At 39.0% G+C, this 12,547-nt stretch overlaps 1 protein-coding gene across 3 annotated transcripts in view; it reads left to right on the top strand.

Moving 5' to 3' along the window:
• The first annotated feature begins 241 nt into the window (after positions 1 to 241).
• Positions 242 to 12,547, top strand: part of adkb (adenosine kinase b) — a 162,114-nt gene continuing 149,808 nt past the window's right edge. The window contains exons 1-4 of one of the 3 annotated variants that reach the window (XM_044103675.1): positions 242 to 362; positions 464 to 616; positions 2,796 to 2,870; positions 2,972 to 3,025. In XM_044103675.1, coding sequence (XP_043959610.1) covers positions 564 to 616; positions 2,796 to 2,870; positions 2,972 to 3,025 — 182 coding nt within the window. In that variant the 5' untranslated portion in view covers positions 242 to 362; positions 464 to 563. Of the gene's footprint in view, positions 363 to 463; positions 617 to 670; positions 1,345 to 2,066; positions 2,191 to 2,795; positions 2,871 to 2,971; positions 3,026 to 12,547 lie in introns of those variants that run through there. The other 2 variants (XM_044103674.1, XM_044103676.1) reach the window with 2 other exon arrangements.

Below are 12,547 nucleotides of genomic sequence, written 5' to 3' on the forward strand. Positions count from 1 at the left end.
TTTCTCTAGTTTTACATTTCAACCTTCAGGGGATATTTTGCAAATGATGTTGGGTATAACATCGACAGTGTGACTGTAGCACTACAAGGGAACGTTTTCTGTATAGGTTGAATATTCTTGAAACATTCCCTGAAGGTTTGCAGCAACTTCAATAGTGATTTTGTGCAGCATTTTTATTTTTATTTTTTACAGTTCACAGAAAGAAAAACAATGGAGGTAGTAGTTTTGCTTGTGAATCCATACTCTCGGCACCGTTAAATGTTAAAACGTTTCATCATCAGCTTGGAACGGGCAACCTTTGAAGGGGAACTTGGTAATTCAACCAGAGGGAAAGAAGCACCATAACTTTGACTCTCCGTAAAGTGAGTAAGCTGCGTGATTCCTAACAACAAATAAACTCTTATTTCCCCCTGTTTATTGTTCATGCGATCGAACAATTTGTTCTTTATCGTTTGATGGGGAGGAAGCGGTAGCTTCCTGCTACTCTTCCCTGCCAGAGAGGAAAAGAAAGAGGCTGTAGAGATTCACCATCAACAACGGACGCGTTGAACACGTGAAGAGAGATGTTTAAGGAAGAAACACCCACGTCGACTTGGAAGATGAAGACGGCGTTGAGGTAAAAAAAAAACCAAACAAGCAAAAAAAACAAAAAAAAACGGGGTTGTTTTTTATGAAGCGAAGTGATGCGCCGAGCTCCGCGCTGCTAGCCGCTGCTGCTAGCCGTTAATTGCAGCTAGCGTCTCTGGTGTTGTGTTAACTGACAGCTGGAGCTGCGGGGAGAAGGCGCTGCAACCCTACATTTTCCTCTGTACCCCGCTCTCATTTAGACTCTTTATATACACCGCTTATTGAGTCACGACGAAACAAATCACAGCTAGCAGACTGCCGTGATTTCACGGTTTCACAACATGATAGGAAAAAAAAAAAAAAAAATGTCGCTGCATACATCCAACCTCTAACTGTCCTTTAAAGAAGAGTTTTTAATGACAACGAATCAGGAAGAACGAAGTATGTTATTTTGACAAAGATAAATTGTTGACAGTGTTAAACAAGCCAGTAATTAACTTCTTGGTTAAGTAAGAAGTTAAGGCAGTGTTTGAATCACGTTTTGTTTATGAAAAAATAACCAGTAGCGTTTATATTTAACGGCAAAACAATAATGTTCGGAATGACTATTTAACTGTTAGCTTTAAATAAATGATACATGGATATAAACAAACGATGAGGTTGTTGATTTGTTTACAAATGAAACAAATCAATGAAGTGAACCATGCGGCGTTCAATTGACCTGGGAAAGCTAGTTATCAGCCGCAAACTCTTCTCTAAGGTTTCCATTAAACACTGGTGAGTGTAAGTCATTAAGTATTTAAAAATATTGTAAAGAACCATTGTTTTAGAAAATATTATTATTATTATTATTATTATTATTATTATTATTATTATTATTATTATTATTATTATTATTATTATTATTATCATCAGGTATTGTGTTTTGTAATGGGAGCTAACAAGTTTTAGGTGGAGATGCACAGATCAGCCTTCTCCTGGCTGATAACTGTTTCTGATTTTTTTAAGGTCTAATCTGCAGGTACGGATTTTGACCAATAATGCATACACAAGAAAATGAATGTTTCTTCTTTGATGAAGAAACATTTCAACAGAAATACAACAATTCTATTTATACAACAGAAAATGAAAGTCCCGTTTATACATCACGTGTATGCCCCAAGCAATCTGATTCTGATTAAGCTTTTATGAACATTTTATGAACAATGCATTTATGAACCAAAAGTGGTGAAACTATGAATTAACATCTCTAGATTTATATCTTTAAATGCATTATTTATTGACATATAATGAGCTAATGGCTCTGCATACACTATGTCATATATCTTACAATGATATTGGCTAATGTAACAGGGTTGACCATTTTAGATTACAAGTTCTCGTTTTCTTCATTGACCTCAAATGCAGCACTGAAAGCCCTACAATATTTGCCCTATGTGTAGCCAATCACATGCCTAGAAGGTCACCAAAGACCAGCCCTCTCTGTTCACCCACATTAGGGTTGGTCCAAAGTGGAGCTCTAGTTCCTGGACTCAGAAAGCACGTTGGTTTTGTCAGAGAGGGGGAAAGCTGTTGATCATTTAATTTTCTGGAGGAATTTTCTGACATCATGCCAACACCAAGGTGAGATCCAAACCAGGAAATACTCTGCAAAAGGGAATTTAGCTGTTAAGATTGGTGTTGTGAAGAAAAGCTTTTACTCCACCACCTGTGTTTTGTTTAGTTTAATTTAAAAATAATGTTTGGAGAGATATTGTATTTGTTCACCAAGATAAACTGCTTCAGAAAGTGTAATAATTATTATATTATTAACAAAACTTGTTAACAGACATGTGCTGTTATTTTGTTGCTTATTTAAAGTGAGTTAGTTAACCTGTTCTCCTGTCAAGAGCAGACTTTGCCCACTATATCTTATTGCTGTGAATTTGTAGATACAATTGTTGTGCAAGCAAACATTCACAAATTAAAATACATAACATACACGTGCATGTTTTGGTAGCTATAAATTCACACATGTTGCTGACATAATGATTGCAGAGGCAATCTCGGTAAAGCAGTAAAACAGGGGTGCGCCCCTGTCTGAAATTTCTGTTATTTAAGACAACAAATCCCAACCAGATGATTTCCTGTTTCACAGCCTAGCACAGATTGCTCGTTTCCTCCATTCTCTCCTAGCCACTATGTGAGAGTCTGTAGAATACAATATGTTTTTGTTCCCTCCTTCACAGTGAAAACATGCTGTTTGGGATGGGAAATCCCTTGTTGGACATCTCAGCTGTTGTGGACAAAGATTTCCTTGACAAGTGAGTGTCAGTAGCTGTTTTGATTTTACTTATACATTACCTAAAACTCACTAACACAATAAGGTCATTGACCATCCCTTCTCCCTTTTTCTTTGTGAAAGGTTTGGACTGAAACCAAACGACCAGATCTTGGCTGAAGACAAACACAAAGCCTTGTGAGTCACACACACTGGGAGAACCACATAGCCTTCTGTAGCATAATGTATCTTGCTAAAATTATGGCAAACCAAATAAGGGTTAGACTCGTCATTCATACCCCACTAACAACATCTTCTCACTGTTTGCTGTGCTCAAAATAGCCTGGTTATAAATTCACCATGGTACAACTGAGCTTTAAGGCTTGGCACCACCTAATATTTTGAAGTCTGAGACTACAACCACCTCAGTATAAATTATAGAATTATACATAGTTTGGATTTTAATGTGTATGTTTTGTTTCATGCTTAATTCATGGAAACGGTTTTTCAAAGCATGTCTGTTCCCCTTCCAGACCTGCATTTTTAACATTCCAGGCAGATGTAGAGTAACTTGATAAGCTTTCTCAAAACTATACCCGCATTTTCCTGAGTGCAGATCGTCCCGCCTTTTAAGATGGAGAGTAAACAAGAGCTACGTGAACAAACTCAGACATTTGATTTTCAGCTGACCTTTTGTCAACCTTTGTCTTCTGTTTGAAGGAGAAGATTTCTTTTTCTTTAAAAGAGAAATTTTCCTTCAAAATCTTCAAAACAAAGAGTACCATCTGTAAGTAGGAAGATGGTCCATCTTTGAAGTTTTGGAGAAATTACACCATTGTCGTAACATTGATAAGTGGATTTCTGTAACGTCGTTTAAAGTTTTCAAAAGTCCTAGTTTTACTAATCTTAACTTTGGGTAATACACCTAATTTTTGCATACGAAGTTTTATATTACGTGCTAACTCAGTCTTTACTTCTTCCATAAACATTAAAAGAAAAACTGTGTTCTTACTCTTTGATAAAACTGCAAACCCCAGAATGCATTGGTTTAACAAGCCAGCTTAAGGAAATTTAACCTGCAAACCAGTTCTGCACCTCAAGTTGGTTAAGTTATGCTTAAGCAAATAGAACTGAAAGGCTTACATAGAAGAGCGTTCAGTAATATAGATGGAGTTGAAAATATTGATTTCAAATAATTGGCTGAAAGCTTATGTCAGTAATTATTATGGAGCTTACTTTATACTGTAAAAATACATTTAAACTAGGTAACCATGACATGAAAGTATAGGGAGTAAGAATGTGTGTCCTTGTGAATTTTTCTCTGGGGTTTATAAAGTATATTAATTAATTAATTAATTCATTCATTCATTCATATGAACAGTCCAGCTGAAATATATTAAATATTTAGTAGAAGAGCCCTTTAGGTAATGACAACTTCAAGACATCACGTCTGTGGAGAAATTAGGAACAATGAATCCTCAGGTGGGATTTTTTCCTTTCTGAAGTCTCAAAGGTTCTGGTAGCTTTAGCCGAACTATCAGTTTTATTTGCTTAAGACATGAAACTAGCTGATATTTTCCTTGTGTGCATGTTTGCAATCATCGTCTCAGTGGAACACCCACCCGCATTTCGTTTTCAGATTCTTATCAACAATGTGCCGATACTTTAATTCATAGATCCTTCTTTCAATTATTGTCTGCCATAACTGAATACTGAACAGCATCCCCACATCATGATACTCCCGCCTTCACAAGTGTTTTTTTTTGCCAATATGCAGTTCCACTAATCCTCCAAACAAGGTGTGTGTGATGTTTAATTTTCGTCTCATCTCCTCTGTTTGTATTGTAAACAGTTTACATTGCCATGTTCAAAGTTCTGCAACAAACTTTAAACAAGCTTTAACCTGACATAAGTTTGAGTTTTGTCGACTGTCCTGGCAAAGGGGTCAGTGTGCTTGAATGCATTGTTGTTATCATGGAAAAAGTGTAACTCCAAGTTTTTGTTTGTTTGTTTCGCTTCTGAAGAAAATATTGTGTTGATTTTTCTTTCCACTCCTTGGTTATGGTTCCAGGGTTGTTAACTGGGATATTTAGTTAACACATAACTATGTAACTATAGTTACATAGTTAGTACATATGTAACCATTACCATCAGTATGTTTGCAACTAAAAGGTTGAAAAGGTCTTGAGAAATCTCTTAAGGTTTACCCATGACAACATTCTGCTTTATGTATTACCTTGGTAATGAGAAACCTTTTTATTGTGGTTCACCTTTTGCACAAAGAGGAAGCAGGATTACTTTCATACGACTCTGTTTCTTGGACTTTATTGCTCTCGCCAGCTTCGCTTCTTTGTGTGTTCAATATTTATATTCTGTGTCAATCTATTTTACTACCCTATTCAAATTACACATTATAAAGTGTTTATATTTTATTTGTCTGTTAAGATTGCTTGAGTTGTTGTCTAGTGTAAACTACGTTCCTAATTAGAAATGCATTTAAGGAGAAGAAGAAGTGATTGTGTTCTGTACTTTCTGGTGGTATTTCTCAAATGTTTGATTTGTGTCTTTTTTACAAGCTTTATTTATCAAATTTTACTCGGCTTGTGAAGTAAAACTGCCAGCATAAAATGTGCCTCTGGCACACTTACTAGAGTGCAACAGATCTTTTTCTTTCACTGAGCAAGTGTCAAATGTCCCTTGTGAGTACATTCCTACCCCACAGCTGCACATTTGTATATCAGTTAAATGTGAGAACCCCAGTCTTAATGACAGTGCATATGTGGCATTAGCAATAGCACACAAACCTCAGTGCCCTTCATAATAATAATTAAGGATATGTAAAAATCCTTAAAAAAATAATCTTTTCTTTGATCTGGGAAAATAGAAAAAGATTCTAACAAAAAATAAATGTAACTGAAGCATTTCTTAATTTTTAAGTTGGTTACAGAGTCAAATGTTTTTTTTTAATTTGTGGACTGTAACATTCTGTTTCACTGAGATATAAATATAAATATTACACTGCTTGGAGCTCTATTTGTCTTTAGATGATAATAGGAAAATTCACCTAGTCTGAGCAACTAGTCAAAGTCAAAACAGCTGGAGCAATGATACAAAAACTTCCAAAACTTTAAAGGTCTCTTTTTAGAGAGCTAAATTAAGGAGGTCACCATGTCAACTTTTAGACTGCTAAGTTACAACTGATCTATACCAGTTTGTTGTCAAACTGGTATAAATCAGGTTGTTTATACTAAGAACACTTGTCCAGTTCGCCTCCTTTCTTAGCTTGTAAAGTTTTATTCATATGTTTTTGACCAAGTTTTTCATATTTGTGTAACACTGTTCAACTATAAAGATGAATCCAACAGCCTCGATTTTTGTACTAAGTAATTGAAAACTTCATCCTTCTTGTGGGAGTTTACCAGCAGCTGTGGTATACTTTTGTCGGAACACATTTATAGCAGGGCTTTAGACTTGTCCTCCTATCCACAAGTGATGGTGAACCATTTCTCTTGGCAATTTTGCTACAAACACATTTGCTTTGGTCGTGTTTACCTACAATGCCCTGCAGTGTGCCCCATTTCCTATATTTGATTCACTTGAAGCGGACCGAGACCTATGTTTTTAGGTAGATAAGAGTTTACTTCCCTTATCTGCACCAGTAGATTGCACATTCATACTTTCCCAAAGAAACTAGATATTTCTGGCTGTATATGTAGGGTTGTTTTGCTGGAAAATGAACCTTCACCTCAGTCTCCCGTCTTTTTTTCCTACTCTGTATTTACCTCCATCCATCTTTTGGTCAATTTTGACCAGCTTCCTGGTCCCTGCTGGAAAAAAGCAATCGCCCATCATCCCACTACCACCATGTTTCAAGGAGACGGTGTCTTCAGGGTGACCTGGCATGTTTTTGGTTGCATGTTGTGTTTCATTTACCCCAAACATTTCAGCTTTGGATTTGACCAGAGCATCTTCTTCCATCTGTTTCCTTTTGCCCAGTGAACTGCTTTTCTTTTCATAATAGCCGGAGTTGCGGAGGGCCAGACTACTTTCGTGGCCAATGGGAACGTTGTGTTCTAAAACAGGAACGTTTTAACCGTTTTTGCCCCGCGTCCCGACAGAGACTGTGGTTGTAATGTGACAAAATGTGAAAAAAGGGATTAAAAAGGCAAATAAATACTTTAGCAAAATCCTGTATACAGTCCATGGGCATATCAGTACATCAGAGCTACAAAAGGCTACCTTGTCAGGTCTTGTTACTCCACAAAAGGACACACGTGACCTTGGGCAGCAGAGGCGGCACAAAGCAGCATCATCAGCAGTGTTGTTCTCCTTCAGCACAAAGGCTGCGGTGTTATCTTTAGCCCCACAGACACTGTTCTCTGTACATTCTGCACAAGGTCAGGGCAGGATTAACAAGCAGCTTTGGTGGTTAATTCCTGTCACAATACATTTCAGTGCATATCCTCACCAATTCAACACACAGGAGCATGCACTCTACCTCACTGGAAACATGTGGTGTTTATTCCTTTTTATTTACCGGTAGATTCTTGGATAAAACCCAGAGCGTTCACTCTTTGGCTGCTTGATAAATGAAACTAAGTGTTACATTATGTAATCTACAAAGTAGCTCATCTCAGAAAGATGAACTATAAACATTATCCTGACAAATAGGTCTATTACAAAAAAAAGCTCTCAATAGGCTTACAACTTCTCTCAACTAACACTATTGTTGCACAACTGAATCTAGTGTAACACGATTCACAAGCTTCCCCCTCTCCTCCGCCTCTCTTTCTTCCCATCACCCTGGTGGGAGAGATCATTGGAAGCAGTGCACTGTGGCCGTTCCTGAATTCAATTATCTAGTCGCAGCAGAGCCCATATAATCCTGTTGTGGCTGAGAAATTGCCTGCTATACAGTAGAAAACATCTATGTCCCTGTTAGTACTGGCTGGGGAGTTGGTGCTTTATTTTTTTTTCTTCTTTTTCTTGTGTTTGTGTTCAGAGTAAGCCCAGGCAGCTGTGTAGGCTTTTGTGTTTTGATAGCTGATTTATCGTCTGCAAAAAGCGCTGCTTTTACTTTCTCAGAGATCACATATGTATATATATATATATCTTTTTTATCTTATTTTTTTTTTTTGTTTTCTATTGATGAATGAAAATAAATAGCTATATGCATCACTTCCATTGCAGGAACTTGTCCCTATGTTCTTAGTTTGGTTTTATCTCCATTATTAAAAGTTTTTCTTGTAGCAACTAAAGCTGGGAAAGCGACCTGGATTGCCTTAACACCTCCGCAGACTGATTGCCTCCATGCAACACTCCGTTGATGCAGTAATTCATGCGTGCCCTAATCAAGTGTTGACTTAATACACTGTGCAGCATGTTGACATTTCTCTATTTAAAAATATAATTTTTATTTTGGTTTCCTGTAATATTCAAATTTTCTGAATAACAGAATTTGGGTTTTTAATGAGCTTTTCAGAACCAAACACTTGAAATCATCTGTGTGTAATAAATGTATGTAATAAACAAGTCTACTGACAAACTTTTTAATTATATTCTATTTCATTTTGATGCTGAAGCAACTCTGTCTGCCTCTTATACATTATTTACATTGTCTTGTTTTAGTAGCTGCGTCGGCCGTGCTCTGTCTTTTCTTTTCTCTATGCAGTATTTTCAGTGTGGTTTCCAAGCTGCCCTTTAAGGGCAGCTCTTTTTCAGCAGATGCTGGTTTTTCAAAGTAGGTTTTGAGCTCGAGGTCGGAAACCAGCTTAACCAAAGCGCTGCGTGTGACTTCCTCCGCTTGTGAGAACCCTGCTTTTTCAGATGCTGATATTGTCAAATGCGATACTGTAACTTGTTTTGGGTTGACGTATTTCACACGAACTAGTCACCATCCTTGACTTAATTGTTTACCAGCATGTTTCACTCTGTAGTTAATTATTTTGTTTTAATTGTGGAGCTAACTAATCAGAAAATTCTCAAGTATCTCATTCAGTTTTATTTTTGCTTACAATTTTCCAAACATTTTAGAGTGCTGACAGTTTTCATGAAATATAAATTGAAAATAAGATTATAAATCTTGATCAAACAAAAAATAACTATAAGAGACTTTTGTTTGAAAGCTTCAGTGGTGGAGAAACTGGTCAGAGTTGATAGGAAGATGGATTGATTGCCCTTTCCTGACCCATAGTGGAAGAATTGTTGGAGACTGCACAATACTTGAGATGCAGCCAGATCAGCAGCTTTTACAAAGCATTGACTAGGGTAGGTTTGAAAACCATGCATCATTTTCCTTCCAGTTCACAAGTATACACTACTTTGTGTTGGTCTGTCATATTAAATCCCTCCTAAACTTCAAGTTTTGTTTGATTACTCTTACACAGTGCAAAGTATTGAATTAGTTAGCAGAGCGGAGTATAAAATTTACTTTATTATTTGTTAAAGCAGTAGCAAAAAGGCCAAAATTGCACAAATATGAAAAGGTAAACAGGCAAAATGACCAGCATCTGTTAATATATTTTAGGAAAGAAAATTCCCTGACAAAGTTTAGATTTTATGTGAAACTGTCATTGTTTTTGCTTTTTATTAATATAAACATATGTCCCCTGTGGCACTGCTGACCATTTTCAACCTTCCACTTGCATACCAATGTATACACATTGTGTCTCCAGCAGGTGGCATCAGCTGCCTGCTGTTTTTACCTCCAACTAGCTCTCCACAGGGAGCTACATAATGGAAACGTTCCTGTTTCTGCTGTAAATCAGAGTGCAGGTAAATCAACTTTTTATTTCAGGGTGACTGTTTATCATAAGTAGTTCTGAACCAGCAGTATTTCATAATGTAGCATGGACCCAAGCCCTCCTGGGATTGTTAGCCATGTCTTATTAGAGCTAATAATTATTAGTGTGTCAAATTAGTGAGTCATTGTTATAGTGATTGTATTTTCACCTCGCAGAGAAAGTGTGTGTGTGTGTGTGTGTGTGTGTGTGTGTGTGTGTGGGGTTCCTGAATATTGGTGCTGCTCAAACATTTGCTTTATGGCTCCCTCTGTCCAATGATAATTAATTGTTTACTTTCTCATCTCGGGATGATGGCGTGACTCTTTTCAGAGGTTGTTTGCTCACAGCAATTAAGTTCATCAGTGCTCATCCTCTCTCCTCCTCCCTCTCTGTAATCCCCCACTCCCCCCCCCCCCCCTCCACCACCACCCTCCATCCTTTTCTCTGTTTCTCTGTGCTAAATGCAGATTAGCAGCGTCACAATCACATCCAGAATGAGAGTAAACTCCTCATTATGCCGTGTGACCCTCTGCTGCATGAATAATTCAGCGCCGCAGCGTTAGTGGCTGGCTGTTATTAGCATTCCGGATGGCGAAGCAAAGAGAGAAGGGGGGTGGTGGTGGGGGGGAAGGAGAGAGGGGGGGGCTCGTATCACTGACGGGGGCTGACTCAGGGGGATCAGCACTGGATTGAGACACACATCACACACACACACATCATCACACGACACAGGAGATCAGTGGAGGTGCCTCTCCACTCAAACACCCCGCTGTCTGTGTACATCTTACACACCCCTGCTGCTGCTGCAGCTCAATCTGCTTACCGGCAAGGAAACAACAAAGGCCCTCTCTCACTGAGTACATGCTAAACACTCTTGGGTTTGTAGGGGTGTGTGTGTGTGTGATGGATTCTGGTCCGTAAACACACTTGACTCTACTGCCTCTTTCTTTATTTTTTGCGTTTTCAATAAATAACGAAGTGAATCGAGAGTACTGGGAACCCCCAGTGGAGCTATCCCGGCTTGTCATGAGAAGAAACACTCCACCTAGTGGGTGTGTGTGCGTGTGTCTGCATGTGTGCAGACATGCAAGATTGCATGCAGAGGTTGCATGTGCCACTTCACTGGATGCACTGATGCTTGACTGAGTGTGTAGACACGCTATAACGCCACACTACCACAACCACCACCACCTCTTATTCTCCAGGTCTCTTGTTGTTTTACAGAGTGCTGATACAAACCTCTTCTTGTGAGGTGTAGGCCAAAGGTCACTAGCCTGCATCCATCAGCCCGCCTCCTTACCAAAGAGAAAGCAGAAATTAATTGCACTCGACTGATAATTGAGACATCAAAACCGTGTTCAGCTGCCAGACGTGCCGCTCTTAATGTTTTATTGATAAGCACGAATCTGACGATTTAGGGCATAAATCCAAGCTGGAAGAAATCTGCATGCCTGTAAATTATAAACAAGTCGTCTTAAAAAATATTCAGTAAAATGAGGTAAATCTCCATGAACATGTTGTGGGGCTGGTTGATTTTTCCTTCTTCTTTTTCTTTCTTCTGAATTTAAAGGTTGCACGCTGCATCAGGAGGGGGATGGCTGATGCAATCATAATTAAAGCTCGTCGTCGCCGGAGCTGCAGATGCCTCTGTTTGGTGGCTGGCAGCTGCCAGCAGGTGGTGCCAGAAGGAAACATCACTCGTCAATAGGGGGATGTAACAAATGTGATCTACATCTTCCTTCTCATCCATCACCTCCTCAACTCCCCACCTTTTAAAGAGCGTTTTATAATTAAAACGGGGGGCCGTCTCAGCCGCTGAATATACGGCGCGTTTGCTTCAGAAAAGCATGCTTAGGGCTATTTTTAGTCATCTTTGATTCCCCCCCCAGCCGCCACATTAATGGCAGCAGCTTTTATACATGTGAAGTAGTTCTTATATCATCTGTGCTGATCATTTCTTTACACCTTGCCTGTGCGGGGGTAGAGATTGGGAGGCCCGACTGGTGAGCAGCAACACTCCCAGTGTGTTTAAAGTTCACACAGGGCCATATGGTCCCCACAGCAGGGGGTGTTGGTGGAATTATTCACACGGAGCGCTCTGAATCACCCAGATCCTGGTATCAACCACTGAGATAAGGGGGAACGTCTCAAAGGCTTTGTGCTCCGGCTTCAAATCTCAATCCTCGAGAGAACGCCAGAAGCCCCCATCCTTCCTTACACACGCTCCCTCTTCCCACTCCTCTCCCCCCAGTGTGTCCCTCTTTCTCTCTTTCATATCCTCTATCTCTCTCACACACACACGCACACGCACGCACACACTACATCCACACGGCAGAGTGTGACAAACAACGCCACCCTCTGCAGCGTGAAGCCAAAAACCTGTGACATTTTAGAGGAAATAATATGAACTCATTCTCCGTGAGCAGATTTCACCCCCACCATCTAAATCCTTGAGCGCAGCCTAATTAAGTACAAACAGCAGTTCTTGGCTAATGCCAACAAATGGGCTGTTGCTGCGGCCGGATTGGCCGATTATTAAAGGGATGCACATTTGTTGTTTCTGCATTCTAATGCAATTACTCACCGATTATGACCATGTAATTGTGCAGCCATTAATTGTGCATCCAGTCTCTGTTACAGCAAAGCCATTTTTTTCCCCTTTTGTTGCGGCAGTACTTTTTTCGGCTCAATATTCCTAAATGCAGGTGCATCTCAATGAATAACAACATCATTGAAAAGCTATTTTGTTTTTGTAATTTAATTCCAAGTGGAGCTAATTCATTACACACAGAGGGATATATTTCAAGTTTTCTGTTATGACTAAAAGCTAAGGGACTCTCAATATTTGCTTGTCAGGCAATTAAAATGCTACATACCACCAATGAAAAAGGATTTTTGATGCAGAAATGCCAACACACTGAAAAGTATGATCTTGCAC

This window comes from Gambusia affinis, linkage group LG20, assembly GCF_019740435.1.
Source record: "Gambusia affinis linkage group LG20, SWU_Gaff_1.0, whole genome shotgun sequence".
Taxonomy (NCBI): Eukaryota; Metazoa; Chordata; class Actinopteri; order Cyprinodontiformes; family Poeciliidae; genus Gambusia; species Gambusia affinis.